Raw genomic sequence first — 19677 nt, forward strand, 5'->3', positions numbered from 1 at the left:
GCCTTGCTGCCCTTCTCTGGACACATTCAAGTGTCCCAATGTCCTTCTTAAATTGAGGGGCCCAGAACTGGACATAGGACTCAAGGTGTGGCCTACCCAGTGCTGAGTACAGGGCACAATGACTTCCCTACTCCTGCTAGCCACACTATTCCTGATGCAGGCCAGGATGCCATTGGCCTTCTTGGCCACCTGGGCACACTGCTGGCTCATATCCATTTGTCCCTACATTTCAGACTAAAAAGCCTTTCCTACTTCTATCCTCACTTGAACTGTCATTGTCCTTTCCCTCAAATTAGCATGTCATGTCCCATGTAATTTCTTTGTTAAACTAGAGTAGAGCAAACCAAGGGGCAACTGTAAAGAGCTTCTGGAAGAAGACAACAACAGCAAGCCCATGGTGGATAAAGCAAGAAATGCTTAATGCCTTTACACAGCATCAAGGAAGAGCCAAGATGGGTAGAGGAGCTGGGAGACCTGCCCTGAGACTGTCAGTGAGAAGGGGATCCTCTCCAGTCTGGCCACCTCATGACCCTGCAAGCCACTGACATTGACTGTAGAGCTATTTCCCAACTGAATCTTGCAGGCAGGGTCAGCCACTCTGCTTTCTGGCAGCACGAGCTCTAGGAGCTGCTTTGGCCTCCACTAAAGGCTCATAAATAAAGAAGGCTCATTGTACCAGATCCATGCATTCACAGAGAGATGAAAGAGCCCTTCAGGAATTACAAGAGCATCATCCTTTGCTAATGGTGCTGGGCTTTCCCCAGGCAGAGGTTTGATACACTTAGTACATCTGCTCACTCTCCTCTGGAGCCAGTGCCCATGTATTTGGCACTCAGTGCCAGCTGTAGCCTGGAAATCCTCCCTGCAACCTCCTTGTGCTCTTTTTTTTTGCCACAGATGACTGAACTTTGAGACCTGGGGATAGAGGAGGAATAACAAAGGACTAACTGTGCATAAAATACAAGCATAACACTAGCCCTCTAAGGACACAGGGCTGCCAAAAGCCAAGAGGACATGCACAGAAATGAAAATCTACACTTCTGGCCCATTCTGGACTGGTACTTAAATAGTTTATTGTCTGAAGACTACATCATCTGCCTTTGGATCTGTCATGGCTTCTGTGAACCACACACATCAGCTTTGCCTGTATCACTCCACCTTGCTTTTTCAGTCAAAGAACAGTCCAAATCTGTAGGCTGTGTCTCACACTCCTATGTATTGCACCTTTCCACTCCCCCTTCAGAGCAGAGCTGATCTTGCACAACATGTGATTGCTGGAGAGAAACCTGGAAGGATGTTTCACCCCATAGGTGTGGGGGGACATGTGGAGGCAGAGTCCTGCCTACCCTTGGGCAGGAGCCAGGACCTCACAGCTCCAAAGCAGGCAGGGTTAGGCTGTGTCCATCTGCCCCACTGCAAAGCTCCCCCAGCCTTTGCTGAGGCTCAGGGCTTAGAATCTCGAGTGGTTTGGGTTAGAAGGGATCATCAAAGATCACCTAAGTCAGGGACAAGTTCCACTTGACCTTGAACGCCTCCAATGATGAGGCGTCCACAACTCCATCTAAGGGCAAGGCTTAGGTGGCCAGCCCAGCGACCTGAATCCAAAAGCCAAGCGGCACCTGGCAGCGCTGCAAACGCCTCCCACCCTCTACAAGCAATGCTGCAGGCCCCGTGCTGGGCAGAGCTCAGCCCATCCTCACCTGCTGCATGCGCAGCGAGTCCAGCTCCCGCTCCAGGCGCGTGCGCAGCCGCCGCTCCATCTGCTCCCTCTTCTCGCAGGCTGCCTGCAGCTGGGTCAGGGCCTGCTGCAGCTTCTCCACCTTCTCCACATAGGCCTGCTTCCTGCGCAGCTGTGGGGGACAGGGGGTCAGCAGTGCTGGGGGGCCAACAGAGGTCCTACCCCGGGCTGTCAGGACCCCAGCACGCGTGCAGGGATGCGCTGGGCTCCGGCATGACTTGGGCCGTTTGCTCCAGGGGAACTACGGTGCCCTTTGAGGGGCAGGGATAGGGCAGAGCTGGCATTGCTGTCAGAGGGAACCTATTGGGGATCCAGTAGCCATGCAATCTCTGGCCATTTCTAAGAGCCAGCATGGTGGAGCATGCTCTTTGGGAAATCAGACAGGCTGGCCTCAGCCAGGAGGAGCCCTGGGCTTGCCAGCTGGTGGCCCCTGGCACGTTGGCTGCATGCAGAGTCGTTCGTGGTTTTCCACCCTACACATCTGTGCAGTGCAGGTGGAACAAGCAGAGTGCCAGCAGCCAGAAAGGCTCCACCTGCTCTATCCTGCTCATGGGCTTGCCCTGGCTGATGCATAGATGTGCTGGCAGCTCAAGCCTGGCCCTCCTTATGCATATAATGCATCTGCTGAAAGGCTCAACGTGACACAAGGATTTTGCAATACAGCAGAAGGAATCTGCAAGTGGACTACAGATGTTCAGGGTGATTACCAAGTGTCCCCAATTCTCCTGGCCTGCTACTATGCCACCAAGCACTCAGTGACAGCAGAGTACCATGATAAGGCCTCACAGTGGGAGCTGGCAATGCTTAAGAGCCCTTGGGGAGAGAAGGCTTGCAGACACCAGACACACTGGGCAGCAAAGCCTGTGCTGAAACCTGACCCCCAGCCAAAATGTGGCACCAAGAAGGGGTGAGCTCACAGGGGTCAGGCACACCTGGATGTCCACAAGATGTCCTCATCCCCAGGGAGTGTGGACAAGCACCTGAGAACTTATCCATGGGGTTGCATCAGTGGGGTCTGCCTCTTCACCCCATGGGCTACAGTCCCAGGCTGTTTCCTTCTTCTCCCCCAACCTTTTGTCATTGGTTTTCTCTTTATAAGCATGAATAAATTCACCTTTCTAAAGATATGTGCCTTGCAGTCAGCAGTAGTTCTAAAGATACTGCTCCTTGTAGTAGAGAAAGCAACAGTGCACCCAAACTGAAGCTGCAAACCCCCAGAGACCTTGATGAACCCCAAAAGGCCTCAAAACACTCTTAACACTTAACCACTTGACTTGGAAAGGGCTGCTTTGAACACTGGATCACACAAACTATGCCAAGCCTCAGTCAGAACCCATCTGTAGCCTGGGGGTTAATGGGGAATGCTTGATCTCCTTTAGGATTTGGCATCTCCCTCATTTATTTCTACCCTTGTTTGAGACAAAACTTTGCAGAAGCAAACCAGGGAACAGAAAAATGCCATCAGCCCCAGCTGACACCAGGCAACAAGATAAACACAAGAGGCAGGAGAGATGCTGTGAGACCAGGGCCAAAATTAGATCCTTGTGAATACCTCTTTTTATCTGAAATCACTAATAAAATGAACTGCAAAACAGGTTATGATATAGGAGCCACAGCCACAAAATATCTGTGTCTAAATATCTAGGCAAGGTAGGGAGAAGTTTGCTACCTTCCTCTTGGGCATGTGGAACAAATAAAAACCAGCCCTGGGTGCCCCCATCTCTCTGTGGGGCTCCCCTTCACCCAGAGTCTTCTGCTTAGCCCAGGACTCTCATGTGGCAAAGAAGGTTTTTTCCACACATGTGGTGCTGGGTTCACCTAGGTCCTGTTCCACTGAGAACACTAACAATAAAACCCTTCTTCTTGGAAGTCCTTTTCTGCCAGGCCACAGGTGAGGTGAAATACAGCAAAAGCAGAGCTTGGCCTAAACAAACCTCCCCAGGCAGAGCTAACAACTGGCAGCATGACCTCCCTAGCCCTGCTGTAATTTGGGCTAACACTTGCAGCCCCTGGGGCTTTCCAAGAAAATTAATGAGATTATAATCCCCACAAGGCTCTGGCAGCAGCATGAAGGCTGCATTCCTGGGGAGCTCACCACTTGGCAAGAGGCACAGTGGTGACTTCTTTCTGAATGTGCTGTTTTAGAATGGAATGGAATGGAATGGAATGGAATGGAATGGAATGGAATGGAATGGAATGGAATGGAATAGAATAGAATAGAATAGAATAGAATAGAATAGAATAGAATAGAATAGAATAGAATTAACCAGGTTGGAAAAGACCTCTGAAATCATCAAATCAAATCTATCACCCAATACCATCTAATCAACTAAACCATGGCACCAAGTGCCCCATCCACTCTCCTCTTAAACATCTCCCTGGGCAGCACATTCCAATGGCCAAGCTCTCTTTCTGGGAAGAGCTTCTTTCTAACATCCAGCCTAAACTTCCCCTGGTGCAGCCTGAGACTGTGTCCTCTTGTTCTGGTGCTGGTTGCCTGGCAGAAGAGACCAACCCCCACCTGGCTACAACCTCCCTTCAGGTAGTTGTAGACAGCAAGAAGGTCTCCCCTGAGCCTCCTCTTCTCCAGGCTAAACAACCCCAGCTCCCTCAGCCTCTCCTCACAGGGCTGTGCTCTAAACCCCTTCCCAGCTTTGTTGCTCTTCTCTGGACACATTCCAGCAAGTCAACATCCTTCCTGAACTGAGGGGCTCAGAACTGGACACAGGACTCAAGGTGTGGCCTAACCAGTGCTGAGTACAGGGCAGAATGACCTCCCTGCTCCTGCTGGCCACACTGTTCCTGATCCAGGCCAGGATGCCAGAATGATCTGTCAGAGTGCACAGACTTTCAGCTAGTTTTTAAATCCACATCTCCCAGTTGAAGGTCTTTAAGGCACACAATAAATTGAGACTTAGAGACCTTCAATAACAGAGAACTGACAGCACCATTCTTAGTTACAGCTAAACCTGAGCATTATTTCCACTTTTAATTTGTCTAGTTTTGGCTTCCAGCTACTGACTATTGCTCTGTATTAGTCAGTTTGAAGAGCCTTGCTCCTGGGATTTCTCTTCCTCTCTAAATACCTATTTCTACTATCATTGCTTGAAGACCTCTTGGGAGTTTTGCACAGTTTTGGGTCTCATGGCCCATGAGGGTTTTTTTCAGCTCTCAAAACCTGTGACCCTTTGTACCTCTAAATCCTGGATGCTCTGCTTCCAGACAGATCTTTTCAGACTCCTCTTTAGATGTGAAGTTACTTGAAAAGTCCCTTGGCACTCCTTGGGGACAAATAGCACACACCTACATCACCAGTCCTACCATTACCTCAGCCATCAGCTAGTTGAGTTTGGTGATGCTCCTGAGAACATGTTGAAGGCTTTACTCTAAAAACATCTGTGGTTGTGGTCTCCTTTGCTTCCTTGTGTGGCTCAGTGTTGTACAAATACACATCTCCTCTGCAAGAGGGCCAGTGCAAGGGGAGCAGGATGACCTGCCACACCACAGCCACATTCAGGACTTGGATGGGGAAAGCCCTAACCAGGAGCCACTGCAATCACCACAGCACAAAAGTGTTGCCCATGTCTCACCTCCTCTTCCAGTTTGATGACCTTGGCTTGTGCATTGTTCAGGGCCTGGTCAAGAATCTCGATGTGCCTGCGCTGGTCCTCATTGGCAGAGCGCACAGCTGCCAACTCCATCTCCAGCTTCTCCTTCTCCTTCAAGTGCTCTTTGTCTGGAAGAAAGGCAAGAGTAACAGCCACTCCAGCAGGACAGCTCACAAGCCCATGGCCATGCACCAGAGGTAAGCTGCCACCTCCCTAGAAAAGCCAAAGTAACATGAAGCAGCAGCATGCTGGACCATCACAACACAGCGCTGAGACAATAGTGGGCACAGAGTTTTTACTGTCAAGGCTCAGCCCCTCGATGTCCAACCTTATGTAAGCACCAGCAGCAGAGATGAGAGGCATCTTGGGCTGCACCTGCACTAGCAGAGCTTGTGGACCCGAGTACAGCCTCATAATTGTCCACTCTGCTGAACTACTAGCATGCTCCTCAGCAAACTTGCAGCTTGCACCAGCTACTCCTTTCCATCAGTGCCCAGGGCCCTGCCTGAGAACAACCTACAATAAAGGACAGAGGTGCCAGCTTAGATGCTGCTGCCCTTCTCTAAGGATCAAGAAAGCTCAGACCCATGAATACAGGCTGTGCTGCACCTGGATCATTGTATTTGCAAGGAATGGAATGGAATGGGATGGAATGGGATGGGATGGGATGGAATGGAGTAGAATAGAATAGAATAGAATAGAATAGAATAGAATAGAATAGAATAGAATAGAATAGAATAGAATAGAATAGAATAGAATAGAATAGAATAGAATAGAATAGACCAGGTTGGAAGAGAACTTTGAGATCATCAAGTCCAACCCATCACCCAACACCATCTAATCAACTAAACCATGGCACCTAGCACCCCATCCAGTCTCCTCCTAAACACCTCCAGTGATGCTGACCCCACCACCTCCCTGGGCAGCACATCCCAATGACCAATCTCTCTTTCTGTGGAGAACTTTGTCCTCACCTCCAGCCTAAACCTCCCCTGGCACAGGTTGAGACTGTGTCCTCTTGTTCTGGTGCTGGTTGGCTGGGAGAAGAGACCAACCCCCACCTGGCTACAACCTCCTTTCAGGTAGTTGTAGACAGCAAGAAGGTCTCCCCTGAGCCTCCTCTTCTCCAGGCTGAGCAACCCCAGCTCCCTCAGCCTCTCCTCACAGGGCTGTGCTCCAAACCCCTCCCCAGCTTTGTTGCCCATTTCTGGACACCTTCCAGCAACTCAACATCTTTCCTAAACTGAGGGGCCCAGAACTGGACACAGGACTCAAGGTATGGCCTGAACAGTGCTGAGTACAGGGGCACAATGACCTCCCTGCTCCTGCTGGTCACACTGTTCCTGATCCAGACCAGGATGCCATTGGCCTTCTTAACCACCTAGGCACTCTGCTGACCCATGTTCAGACTACTGTCAACCAGTACCCCCAAGGAGAGAGATCATGAGATGCAGAACATGTGAAGAAGCCAAATAATAAACAGAGATCTGTGCCAGAGCACCTGAAAACAGAAAGGGGAGAAAGCAGTAAGGAAGAGCAAGAGAGGAGGCATCTGAATGAGCTTTCCCTGGCCATGCAGAAGAGCAAGATAGGAGGCATCTGAATGAGCTTTCCCTGGCCATGCAGAGACAAGGTTTAAAATTCAATTAAAAAAACAACCCAGATGGCTAACGTCAGTCAGCTTTGCTCACATCTCTTTCTTCAGCAACTAACTGCAGGCCCATCACTGACACTGATGGCAAGCTGTCTGGTGGGGAAATGCCTGGCTTCCTCTGCCTCTACCTCATGACTCTTGAATGTGTCCAGAGAAGCGCAATGAGGCTGGGGAGAGGCCTTGAGCACAGCCCTGTGAGGAGAGGCTGAGGGAGCTGGGGTTGTTTAGCCTGGAGAAGAGGAGACTCAGGGGAGACCTTATTGCTGTCTACAACTACCTGAAGGGAGGTTGTAGCCAGGTGGGGATTGGTCTCTTCTCCCAGGCAAGCAGCACCAGAACAAGAGGACACAGTCTCAAGCTGCACCAGGGGAAGTTTAGGCTGGAGGTCAGGAGAAAGTTCTTCACAGAGAGAGTTGTTAGCCATTGGGATGTGCTGCCCAGGGAGGTGGTGGAGTCCCCATGCCTGGAGGTGTTCAAGAGGGGATTGGATGTGGCACTTGGAGCCATGGTTTAGTAGTCCTGAGGTGTTGGGTGATAGGTTGGACTTGATGATCTCTGAGGTATTTTCCAACCTTACTGATTCTCTGATTCTCTACCCTGAGAGGGCTGAGAAGCAATTTCAGAGGACACAAACAGCAGGGACCAATCGCTGGCTCCCCGGTGCTGGACCGCTAAGAGTTAATGACATGAGGGAGAAGGGATGGAGCTTCCATTCAGTGAAACCTGAGATTTCAAAATCTGCCCTTCATTCTGTGTGACAACAACAAGAGAGCACTTGGAATGCCTCCAGGAAGGAAAATTTCCTCCAAAAATGAATTTGGCATCAATTAAACCTTGTTTTGATTTTGCCCTTTTTAAACAGCAGTTCAGCACTCAGTGTGTTACAATTGAAGTGAAAAGCTGCTTCAAAAACATTGACATGGGGAAAATCCCCACCCTCCCCTGACATCTAGCCTACCTCACCCAACCATCACCACTCAAGTTAGAAGCTCCACCATCCACTTTCCCCTGAGGAGGGTCAGGAAACTTCACATGGTCAAAGCCAGCCCATTTCAGACCTGAACTACCTCCCAAAGGGCCTTATGCTTCCTTAGTTAATGGCAGGATGAGAACAGGTTTAATTTACACACTTGGGAGGTGCCTGCAGCAAGGTGAGTCCACAACTACCTGAAGGGAGGTTGTAGCCAGGTGGGGGTTGGTCTCTTCTCCCAGGCAACCAGCACCAGAACAAGAGGACACAGTCTCAAGCTGTGCCAGGGAAGTTTAGGTTCAAGGTGAGGAGAAAGTTCTTCCCAGAAAGAGTAATTGGCCATTGGGATGTGCTGCCCAGGGAGGTGGTGGAGTCACCATCCCTGGAGGTGTTCAAGAGGGGGCTGGAGGTGGCACTTGAAGCAATGGTTTAGTTAGTCCTGAGGTGTTGGGTGATAGGTTGGACTTGATGATCTCTGAGGTCTTTTCCAACCTCATTGATTCTATGATTCTATTCTACTAGAGGGTGAGGAACCTGGAAGATGAATGCTCTCTCAGCACTGTACCACATAGGAACCATGCCTGCTATGCTCCAGGTTTGAAACCCATGTTTCATGAGAACAGCACAAGAAAAGCAGGACTTGGGACCTTCACTTTGAACTTTCACCCAGGGAACTTGAAGCACTCACATTGCCCTTTTGCAGTACATTTCCCACTCCCCTCAAAAGAGGAAAATATTATGCTGTACACAAAAGAACCACTAAGCCCACTAGAAAGCTGGCAAGCAATATTTACTTAACAGCTCTCCAACACTGCTCCACATCAGCTTCTCCCTGCAGAAATGCTGGAGGCACATTTTGTACTTACTTTCCTATATGGCATGAATTTTCAGGAAAGGACTTTGTTGAACATACCTTAAATTCCCTTCAAGTACATACAAGGTTTCTTTGAAGTCTAAAAATACTGTTTTACTGTGCTGCCCTTGCATACACCTTGTGCCAAGGTGTGGACTTCTTACCTAATAGACTCCAACTAGTAACTATTTCTATTCCCTGGTGGGTGACTGCCACATCCCATAACTGTACAACAGCTGATACAGTTTACAGTTGGAATCACAGAATCAATAAGCTTGGAAAAGACCTCAGAGATCATCAAGTCCAACCTATCACCCAACACCAACACCTCAGGACTAACTAAACCATGGCTTCAAGTGCCACCTCCAATCCCTTTTAGAACACCTGCAGGGATGCTGACTCCACCACCTCCCTGGGCAGCACATTCCACTGGCCAATCTCTCTTTCTGGGAAGAACTTTCTCCAGCCTAAACCTCCCTTGGTGCAGCTTGAGACTGTGTCCTCTTGTTTAGGCTGGATGTTAGGAAGAAGTTCTTCCCAGAAAGAGAGATTGGCCATTGGAATGTGCTGCCCAGGGAGGTGGTGGAGTCACCATCCCTGGAGGTGTTTAGGAAGAGATTGGATGGGGTGCTTGGTGCCATGGGTTAGTTGATGAGATGGTGTTGGGTGACAGGTTGGACTTGATGATCTCGAAGGTCTCTTCCAACCTGGTTAATTCTATTCTATTCTATTCTATTCTATTCTATTCTATTCTATTCTATTCTATTCTATTCTATTCCATTCCATTCCATTCCATTCCATTCCATTCCATTCCATTCCATTCCATCAAGATGGGGCATCTGAGTTAACCTCTTCTGTTTACCCAACTCAAGCTTGGACTTGGCCAATTCCAGTGGCTAAACCTTCCCAAAAGTGTGCCAGGGCAATAAGGCAGGGAGGGCTCCAAAGAGCAGGACAGGTTCCTTGAACCTTCCACTCTGCCCAGCGATCAGCAGAAGGAATCTGAAATGAGGACAGGACCTTGTTGCCTTTTCCAAAGACCTGTCAACAACTGGTTCCCACCCCATAATAATAAGCAGAATAAATGAATAGTCAGAGCCAGTTCATTCCATGCAGCCAGCCAGGAGAGGTTTTCCACAGCTTTACTAAATTCCTTGCACATTAAACAAGGCCAGGCTGCCAGGGCCAGACATCAGTATTTCCTTCCAAAGAAGCAAAGCCACTCTACATCCATCTCTGTCCATCTATCCCTTTGCCTGAGCCTCACTACAGCCCCCTGCAGCTGTTGTTTGTAGCTGACTAGGCTGGGCCAAGGCAGGGCTGAAGCAGCAATGCAGAACTGGGAAATTAAGCATTTTTTCCATCCCCAGGGGCAGGTGTCCAAGAGACTTATAAACAAAAACCCCAAAACCCCAACACACCAAGAGAGCTCCCTACAATCTTCTACAATTTCACACACCCAATTTCTGTGGGCCACACCAGTACCAAGAAAAGGCTTAGAAGCTGTAGGAGACTGAGCTTGAGTCCCTCAGTTCACTTTCTCACATGATGATTAATAGGCATTCTGCACTGGAATAGAATCATAGAATCAATAAGGTTGGAAAAGACCTCAAAGATCATCAAGTCCAACCTGTCACCCAACACCTCAGGTCTACTAAACCACAGCTTCAAGTGCCACCTCCAATAAATCTGATCAGTTGGACTTAAAATAGTTCAGGGCACAGAGGTAGTTGCAGTCACTGACCTAAGCAGAGATGCAGAAAGGTTTGGTGCTCCAGTGTCAAAGGAAGTTAGTGAATCTCCACATCTTCACTGAAACTTGTGATGTTTTTCCCTACCCTATGAAATATTGCAGGCAGCTTAAACACAGCTTGATTTTCACCTTGGGCATTTCTACTGGCATGAGCTGAAGCACAAGTCAGAGAAGAATTTGACATTGAAAAATGGAATAGAATTTCTCACTCCCCTCCCGTTTGGAAGGCAAGAGGAAGTCAAACAAAACAGACCAGGTTTTCTATGTGGCACTGTTTGTTCAGGGTGCTGCTCCCTGCACAGCTGCTTCTGACATTAGAATAGAATTAGAATAGAATTAACCAGGTTGGAAGAGACCTTTGAGATCATCAAGTCCAACCTATCACCCAGCACCATCTAATCAACTAAACCATGGCATCAAGTGCCCCATCTAGGCTCTTCCTAAACACCTCCAGTGATGGTGACTCCACCACCTCCCTGGGCAGCACATTCCAATGGCCAATTACTCTTTCTGGGAAGAATTTCTTCCTAACATCCAGCCTAAACCTCCCCTGAGACTGTGTCCTCTTGCTCTGGTGCTGGTTGCCTGGGAGAAGAGACCAACCCCCACCTGGCTACAACCTCCCTTCAGGTAGTTGTAGACAGCAAGAAGGTCTCCCCTGAGCCTCCTCTTCTCCAGGCTAAGCAACCCCAGCTCCCTCAGCCTCTCCTCACAGGGCTGTGCTCCAAACCCCTCCCCAACTTTGTTGCCCTTCTCTGGACACCTTCCAGCACCTCAACATCTTTCCTAAACTGAGGGGCCCAGAACTGGACACAGGACTCAAGGTGTGGCCTAACCAGTGCTGAGTCCAGGGGCAGAATGACCTCCCTGCTCCTGCTGGCCACACTGTTCCTCATGCAGGCCAGGATGCCATTGGCCTTCTTGTCCACCTGGGCACACTGCTGGCTCATGTTCAGCCTACTCTCAACCACTATCCCCAGGTCCCTTTCTGCATGGCCACTCTCCAACCACTCTGACCCCAGCCTGTAGCACTGCATGGGGTTGCTGTGGCCGATGTGTAGAACCCTGCACTTGGGAGAACTAAGGGAGAGCTCTGTGAGGAGCTGATCCCTGCACATTCTGCTTCGCCAGACTTCTTTTGCAGGGACTTTTTTTTTCTGTTGCTGGAGTTTACCACAGCAATAATTCTGTGTTTGCAGTACTAACAAGAACAAGCAGTTCAGAAAACCCTCAGGAGTTTTATCTTCCCTTCTTCATTTCATCATGAGACAGGCTTAACAAATGTTAACTTTCAGGAACCTGCTGATGTTGGAAGTCTTTTTCTATGACTCGGATGGGGGCTGTTAAGGGTCATGATTTCAGGCTGTTTTCCACAAATGCAGGAATTAGAAATCAGCTTTTTGTTTCCTAATGAAAATGAACGTTTGCATTTGCTAATCTGACTTAATAAGCTACTGTCCTTAGGGGTAAAACAAATATGAGTTTCATGACAAAACTGCAACAGCTGATGGGAGCACATGGAAGCCCCATTTTTTCTCTTCTTCTAAACCTCTTTCAGTCTCAGTAGACAAGTGTACACTCAGCAGCTAAACCAAGCTGCAGCCCTTCTCCTCTCAGTTTTCTCCCATTAAATATGTGAGGAGGTTACAGACCATGCTTGTAAAACCCTCAGGTCGGCTGTGGGGTGCAACCCTCAGTCATGCTCTCCCCCTGGGGAAGGTTCACAAATGTTGGCACACAAATGCAGCTGACAACAGCGAGTTTCCAAGGAAAACCTTTTATGGGCTCTCCGAGGGGTGGTTTTGGCTGATACTCTGATATTGAGGTCATTCCTGTGAGTGCCCCAGCAGACCAAAGAACATAACTGAAGAGGACCTGCTTTACATGTGCCCATTTTTTCTATTCTTGGAAGCACTCTGCATTGCATTAGTAACATTTAGCTCTCTAGTCCAGCCAGGAGACACTCCAAGCATCCAACCCCTCTTACGTGATAGGATCTGAAAAGCTATATTTGTTCATAAGCTGTGAATTGATAGCAGTAATATGCTGAGTGCACAGTGCAAAGTTTTATTGCTAGGTATTTATCAGCAGCAGCACAAAGCATGTTTATGTGCTGGAAAATGACTCCAATTGAGCCCATCCTGGGGATTTAACTCCCCCTTGTAGCCACCAGTACATGGCAACGCCGCCAGGCTGCCTCTATACGAAGACAGCGGATTCATCTGCAGTTTGCACTCTGCAACTTGCCCTGTTTGAACTCTTCCCAAGGATGACAAGACTTACATTTCAATGCTATTTTTTTAACAGATCACCCCCCTGGACTTGCCACAGTATCTACACACCCTTGGGGCATCTGCTAATATGGCAAAGAAAACACAATCACAGACAAGATCCTTGGATTCCCTTCTGGTGTGTGCACACACACGCGATTATCAGTGAAGCTGCCGTGCTGGCATCACTGCTGCTGATTTCATCCAGAAGGCAGCCCCCCTGCATTTGCAGCAGCTGGTGGACATTGCAGGGCCAGCAGTGAGGCATGTCAAGTGGTTTCAATGCTGCACTGCTAATGGAGGGGACTAGTTTTCCACCCAAGGATTTGCAGCCACAGATCATCCTCCAAGGAAGCTCCTGGCGCAACAAATAAAATAGAAGGATCAGTTGTACACAGCATTTATCTTCAGTGGGATTTAAGCCCACAAGGTACTGCACAGCTCCCAGGTGGTCAAGTTGCTCTGGAAGCACGCTGAATATGTCCCTGATACACAAAAAGCCACACACTGTCATCCAGCACCCAGCTGCTCAGGTTGGGTTTGGCTGGTCACGTGAAACCATCAGCCCGGGGCAGGGAAATGCTGCAGCACAGTGCTCAGTCACTATGGGAGCCTCAGACTTGACAGGAATGGCTGTTCATCACAGCAGCAGAGGTTGTAATCTTGGTCTCTTCCATGCTTTGTGGAAAAGAGGGTCCAGCTCTGCTCTGCTTTCTGTTAAGTTCACCCCTGACACTGACAGCAAGTCTGCAGAGGTTGCTCTGGGCTTATCACAGTATCACCAAGGCTGGAAGAGACCTCAAAGATCATCAAGTCCAACCTGTCTCCACAGACCTCGTGACTAAACCCTGGCACCAAGTGCCACGTCCAGTCCCTTCTTGAACACCTCCAGGGACGGTGACTCCACCACCTCCCTGGGCAGCACATCCCAATGGCTAACAACTCTCTCAGTGAAGAACTTTCTCCTCACCTCCAGCCTAAACTTCCCCTGGTGCAGCTTGAGACTGTGTCCTCTTGTTCTGGTGCTGGTTGCTAGAGAGAAGAGACCAACCCCCTCCTGGCTACAACCACCTTTCAGGTAGTTGTAGAAAGCAATGAGGTCACCCCTGAGCCTCCTCTTCTCCAGACTAAACAATCCCAGCTTCCTCAGCCTCTCCTCACAGGGCTGTGCTCAAGGCCTCTCCCCAGCATTGTTGCCCTTCTCTGGACACATTCAAGTGTCTCAATGTCCTTCCTAAACTGAGGGGCCCAGAACTCTCCCAGCCAAGAGAAGAACCAGGCTCCTCTAAAAAGCATGGCTCTCCAGAGGTGGTCCCCACAAGCAACACTCCACAATTTCAGAGAAATATTCATCAAAAACAAGCCAAGCTTCACTGCCTGGTGCTGGTGCTCAGAGAGAAAAACAACAACCAAAAGCCCAAACAATCCAGTTGGCTGTTTAAACAAGAGCGTGTGACAAATCAGCTGAGTAAAACCAAGCTGTAAGGACAGTGGCGAGGAACAGAGAGGTACTCCCCTCCAGCACAGCACACACACATTTTCATAGGTAATCACAGAGTCATAGAATCAATAAGGTTGGCTAATAGGCACCTTCCTAACAGATTAGCTGTGAACAGCACTCACTCTGAGTGACATAAAGGCCCTCTGTCGCCTTCTCCTCGTGCCCGTCGAAGTCTCTGCTGGCCAGCTGCCTGTTGGCTGTCTCCAATCGCTCTGCAGAAAACAGGAAATACTTTCACTATAAATATATGTATATAAAACTGTAGGCCAACCAAGAGAGTAAGATGCATGCCAGCAGAGCAGTATAAATAGACTCTCTGAAGGAGGACATTAAAATCTAGGCTGACACGTACATAAAAGATGAGGCCTTTGACCTCTTCCATGAAGCTGTGTTGTTCAGATTTCCAGACACTGGGGGAAAAGCCTCTGCCATCCATGGCTGATGTGTGTCCAGGCAGTTCATTTCTTACACTGTCCAAAATGCACAAGGCATTTGCAGTCTGCATCATTCACTTTTGCAAGGGGATGGCTGCCTTCCCACAGCAGCGTGCTGTCCCTAGTGCAGCAAGGCATCCTTGGGGAAGGCAGCCCCCAGCCCAGTAGCACCAATCCTGGGGGACACCCTGGGAAAGGAGCAAGCAGTTTTCTGCAGGCAGGGACAGCTTCCCCTGAGAGGATCCTGCCTTCCCTCCTCTGAAAAGATGATGCAAACCTCCTTGCACCCCTGCAAAAAGTATGAGCCTGCAGAAGGCATCTCACTGCCTGAGGAGGTACCAAAGTGCTGCCATCCAACCTGGACAGGTTATAGCTCCCTACCATAGCCTCCTTTTGATTTCTCAGAAGGACACATCCTCAATTTTGTATTTTTAAACCAAAAAATGATACTTGCTAGCAGTTGGTGAAGGCACTGAACTTGGGGATTTATGGGTTGCACAGCATAGCTCTGTACTGCAACTTGCTCTTCAGCTTGTTAAGAGCTGGACAGTATTTTAGGACTGGCAGCCTTACTGCAAGTGCTGCAGGCAAAGGCACCATATGAAGCTGACTCTGATATTGTGCCAGAAGTTTCCTTGCCACCAGGGAGGTGACAGCAGTTTGGTCTTATGCCAATGAGATGGCCCTGATTTCTCAAGACAATCATCTAAAATATGTGTGAAGCTACTCCTCCAAAGCCTGCTGTTCTGGGGCTTGTGAGAAGAGGAGCACCAACTGGGGTGAAAACCAACAACACACAAGCAGGTGTAACATACCACGGAGATCCCTGTTGAAGTCATGAAGTCTCCTAATTTCTCCTTCAAGTTTGTTTCTCATTGCCTTGTCCAGAGACTCCCTCTTAGTGGTGGTCTTGACCAAGCCCTCATAAGCTTCTGAAATCCTCTGAATCTCGATTTCAAACTGCAAGGAGGAGAGAGCTCCTGTTAAAGGCCAGCAAGAATGCACCCTGTCCCAGTGGCTATTCAGCATGCTCTGATAGGGCACCAGGGCAATGCTCATGCTGAGCCACACCAGCCACCAGCTCTACAATGACCAACCTCTCCAGCACAGCATGCCATGAAGCCCCATGATACAGAATAGGAATAGAATAGAATAGGAATAGAATAGAATAGAATAGAATAGAATAGAATAGAATAGAATAGAATAGAATAGAATAGAATAGAATAGAATAGAATAGAATAGAATTAACCAGGTTGGAAAAGACCTTTGAGATCATTGAGTCCAACCTATCACCCAACACCATCTAATCAACTAAACCATGGCACCAAGCACCCCATCCAGTCTCTTCCTAAACACCTCCACTGATGGTGACTCCACCACCTCCCTGGGCAGCACATTCCAATGGCAAATCACTCTTTCTGTGAAGAACTTCTTCCTAACATCCAGCCTAAACCTCCCCTGGTGCAGCTTGAGACTGTGTCCTCTTGTTCTGCTGCTGGTTGCCTGGCAGAAGAGACCAACTCCCACCTGGCTACAACCTCCCTTCAGGTAGTTGTAGAGAGCAAGAAGGTCTCCCCTGAGCCTCCTCCTCTCCAGACTGAACAACCCCAGCTCCCTCAGCCTCTCCTCACAGGGCTGTGCTCCAAACCCCTCCCCAGCTTTGCTGCCCTTCTCTGGACACCTTCCAGCAACCCAACATCTTTCCTAAACTGAGATGCCTTATGGGGCAGTTCACCATGCCACAACACCTCATGGCATCCCACTGTGGTACTTGTGTGGGCTGCACTTTCCTAGAAAGGGTTGTAGGAGGCAAGATTTATTACTCTGTCAAATCTCTGATCCAAAACAAAGCTCTGAGTTCCCTATGCCATGAGAAGTTCAGCCCAAAACGGATCTCAAACTACTGTGGTCCATTCCTTTCTGTCCTTCCCTGAAGAAGAAACTCGATGATCTCAAAGGTCTTTTCCAACCTGGTTAATTCTATTCTATTCTATTCTATTCTATTCTATTCTATTCTATTCTATTCTATTCTATTCTATTCTATTCTATTCTATTCTATTCTATTCTATTCTATTCTATTCTATTCTATTTCTATTCTATTCTGTTCTTTACACAAGAAGAAACTCTCTATAAACAGACCAAAACAACTGCTTTGAGTTTTCAACCCTCTTAGCTTCACATCCTTGAAACCTGGCAAATTGCAGGCAGAGCATGCAGAGGAAGCCCTCAGCTGTGAACTTGCATCTTAAGACCTGAGCCCAAAAGACTGACAGGAGAAGAGTCCAAGGCACAGTTTTGCTGCTCACATCCATCCATCCACCTCTTTCTTAATAAATTAATGTCATGTTAAGTTATTACAGCTTTGCCAGAATCATTGCTGCAGGAATGAGCAACACCAATGTGGGAATCTGTTCCTGCATGCCTGGCCCTTGTGTTTGTGGAAAAAAGCTTGACAATGTTCACAGGCTGGAAAACCATGAGAGATATATATAGCCTCCCACATACCTTTCTAAATCTGGGGCTTTTTTAGCCTCTTGAATCATGGATTTGCCGTTTGTGAAGCCAGGGTGCAAACCCATGGCTCCTCTCCAGGGCTTGTTAAGCTTTAGGTATAATTTGCCAGCTGTCATACTTGCAGAGCAGAACCTCAAGGGGTGTTGGAACTGTCACCTTAGTGTCTGTCTAGGAACCTGCAGTCAGGTTCCAACAGCCTAGAGGCAGGGATAGGTGGGCCTGTTTAGCCTGGAGAAGAGGAGGCTCAGGGGAGACCTTCTTGCCCTCTACAACTCCCTGAAAGGAGGTTGTAGCCAGGAGGGGGTTGGTCTCTTCTACCAGGCAACCAGTACCAGAACAAGAGGACACAGTCTCAAGCTGTGCCAGGGGAGATTTGCCAGCACAGCCCAACAGCCCTGCCCAGTGCTGCTGGTTACCATGAAGCCTCTGCTCTGCCTATTATCTGCTGTGACCATGCAAGTCTCCTGTTGCCCTGGAGGCAAAGACTTGCTGCAAAAAAAGCAAAGGACCTCCACCAGCACTGAACAGTCACAAATTGTGTTGGTGTTTCTCAGCAGCTCTGGGATTTCCTTTGTCTTCTTCAATGGAGGGGAAAAAGGAGCTCAGCCCTCTCTTGCCTGGCAGCTCTAAGAGCCAACCCACTCAAACAACCCACACACAACTGGACTGGGAAGACCCAGCCAAACCTGGCAATTACACTTCAGCAAGCTCACACCACTCAACAAAGCAACAACAAAAAAAGAGAAATGAATGCTTTGGTTTTCCTCAAAGAGCTCCAAATTGAATGTGTGCAACCCCTCTTTTGCCCCCCAACTCTTTTTAGATAATAAAACCTGACAACTCATCAAACAGCACAGGGATTAATCACCACCTTGTACCTCTCTGCAAAAAGTTTGTTCAGACATGACTGAGAATTTGACAACCCTCAGGGCTGCTCTGTTCATGTAAACACCCTGGGAGCCCTTCACGTCAAGCTCATTTTCTCTGCTTTCTTCTATTCATATTGTTTGTCTGGTGATGGGAGGGTGGGCCCTATGTAGAATAAAATTGTTATGCACAGGCAAAATAAAGTACTCCTCATGACCCTTCCACTTGCAACACGAGGGAAGAGTGTTTTACACCCAGAGGATGTAATTCAACTCACTGTCATGTTTCTGGAGGCGACCTTCAGCTGAAATTGTGGGAACAGAGGTAGGACCTAACCTATCATAGAACTGTTAGGGTTGGAAGGGACCTCAAGGATCATCTAGATACAACCCCCCTGACATGGGCAGGGACACCTCACACTAGATCAGAGCCACATCCAACCCGGCCTTAAAAACCTCCAGGGATGGAGCTTCCATCACCTCCCTGGGCAACCTGTTCCAGTCTCTCACCACCCTCATGGTGAAGAACTTCCTAACATCCAATCTCAATCTACCCATTTCTAGTCTTGCTCCATTCCCCTTAGTCCTATCATTACCTGACATCCTAAAAAGTCCCTCATCAGCTTTCTTGTAGTCCCCCTTAAGATACTAGAAGGTCACAATAAGGTCTCCTTGAGACTCTTGAACGTGCCCAGAGAAGGGCAACGAGGCTGGGGAGAGGCCTTGAGCAAAAGCTCTGTGAGGAGAGGCTGAGGGAGCTGGGGTTGTTTAGCCTGGAGAAGAGGAGGCTCAGGGGAGACCTTATTGCTCTCTACAACTACCTGAAGGGAGGTTGTAGCCAGGAGGGGGTTGGTCTCTTCTCTCAGGAAACCAGCACCAGAACAAGGGGACACAGTCTCAAGCTGCACCAGGGCAAGTTTAGGCTGGAGGTGAGGAGAAAGTTCTTCACAGAGAGTTGTTAGCCATTGGAATGTGCTGCCCAGGGAGGTGGTGGAGTCACCATCCCTGGAGGTGTTGAAGAGGGGATTGGACGTGGCACTTGAAGCCATGGGTTAGTAGTCATGAGGTCTTGGGTGACAGGTTGGACTTGATGATCTCTGAGGTCTTTTCCAACCTGATAGATTCTATCATTCTATGATTCCTCAGAGCCTTCTCTTCTCCAGACTGAACAGCCCCCAACTCCCTCAGTCTGTCCTCGTGGGAGAGGTGCTCCAAGCCCTCCAGTGATCCTCATGGCACTTCTCTGGACACGCTGATGATTAGATCCTTGTGTTCACACAGGACAGCACAGAATGGGAGGGGTCCTGTGCATTAAGGGTGTTCTCCTGAGGCCAGAAGGCACTTCAGCACGTGCTGCGCTTTAATGCTCCGCTTCCATTCCCCCAGAGGCAACGGGCCTGGAGTCCACGCTCTGGTGACTGAAGCAAGACTTCAGCCCGTGCTTGAATACCTTTCTGTTAGCGTCTGATGCAATCGACTGGCGGGGCATCCAAGATAAAGAGAGAGCCTTTTCCAG

General features: G+C 48.8%; 1 protein-coding gene across 1 annotated transcript in view; it reads right to left on the reverse strand.

Moving 5' to 3' along the window:
• Positions 1–19677, reverse strand: part of AMOTL1 (angiomotin like 1) — a 59435-nt gene that overhangs the window by 11795 nt on the left and 27963 nt on the right. The window contains exons 5-8 of the mRNA XM_054164669.1: positions 15597–15741; positions 14470–14559; positions 5329–5474; positions 1701–1850 (exon numbers count right to left, since the gene is read on the reverse strand). Coding sequence (XP_054020644.1) covers positions 1701–1850; positions 5329–5474; positions 14470–14559; positions 15597–15741 — 531 coding nt within the window. The remainder of the gene's footprint in view (positions 1–1700; positions 1851–5328; positions 5475–14469; positions 14560–15596; positions 15742–19677) is intronic.

The sequence above is a fragment of the Dryobates pubescens genome, chromosome 10, assembly GCF_014839835.1.
Source record: "Dryobates pubescens isolate bDryPub1 chromosome 10, bDryPub1.pri, whole genome shotgun sequence".
NCBI lineage: Eukaryota > Metazoa > Chordata > Aves > Piciformes > Picidae > Dryobates > Dryobates pubescens.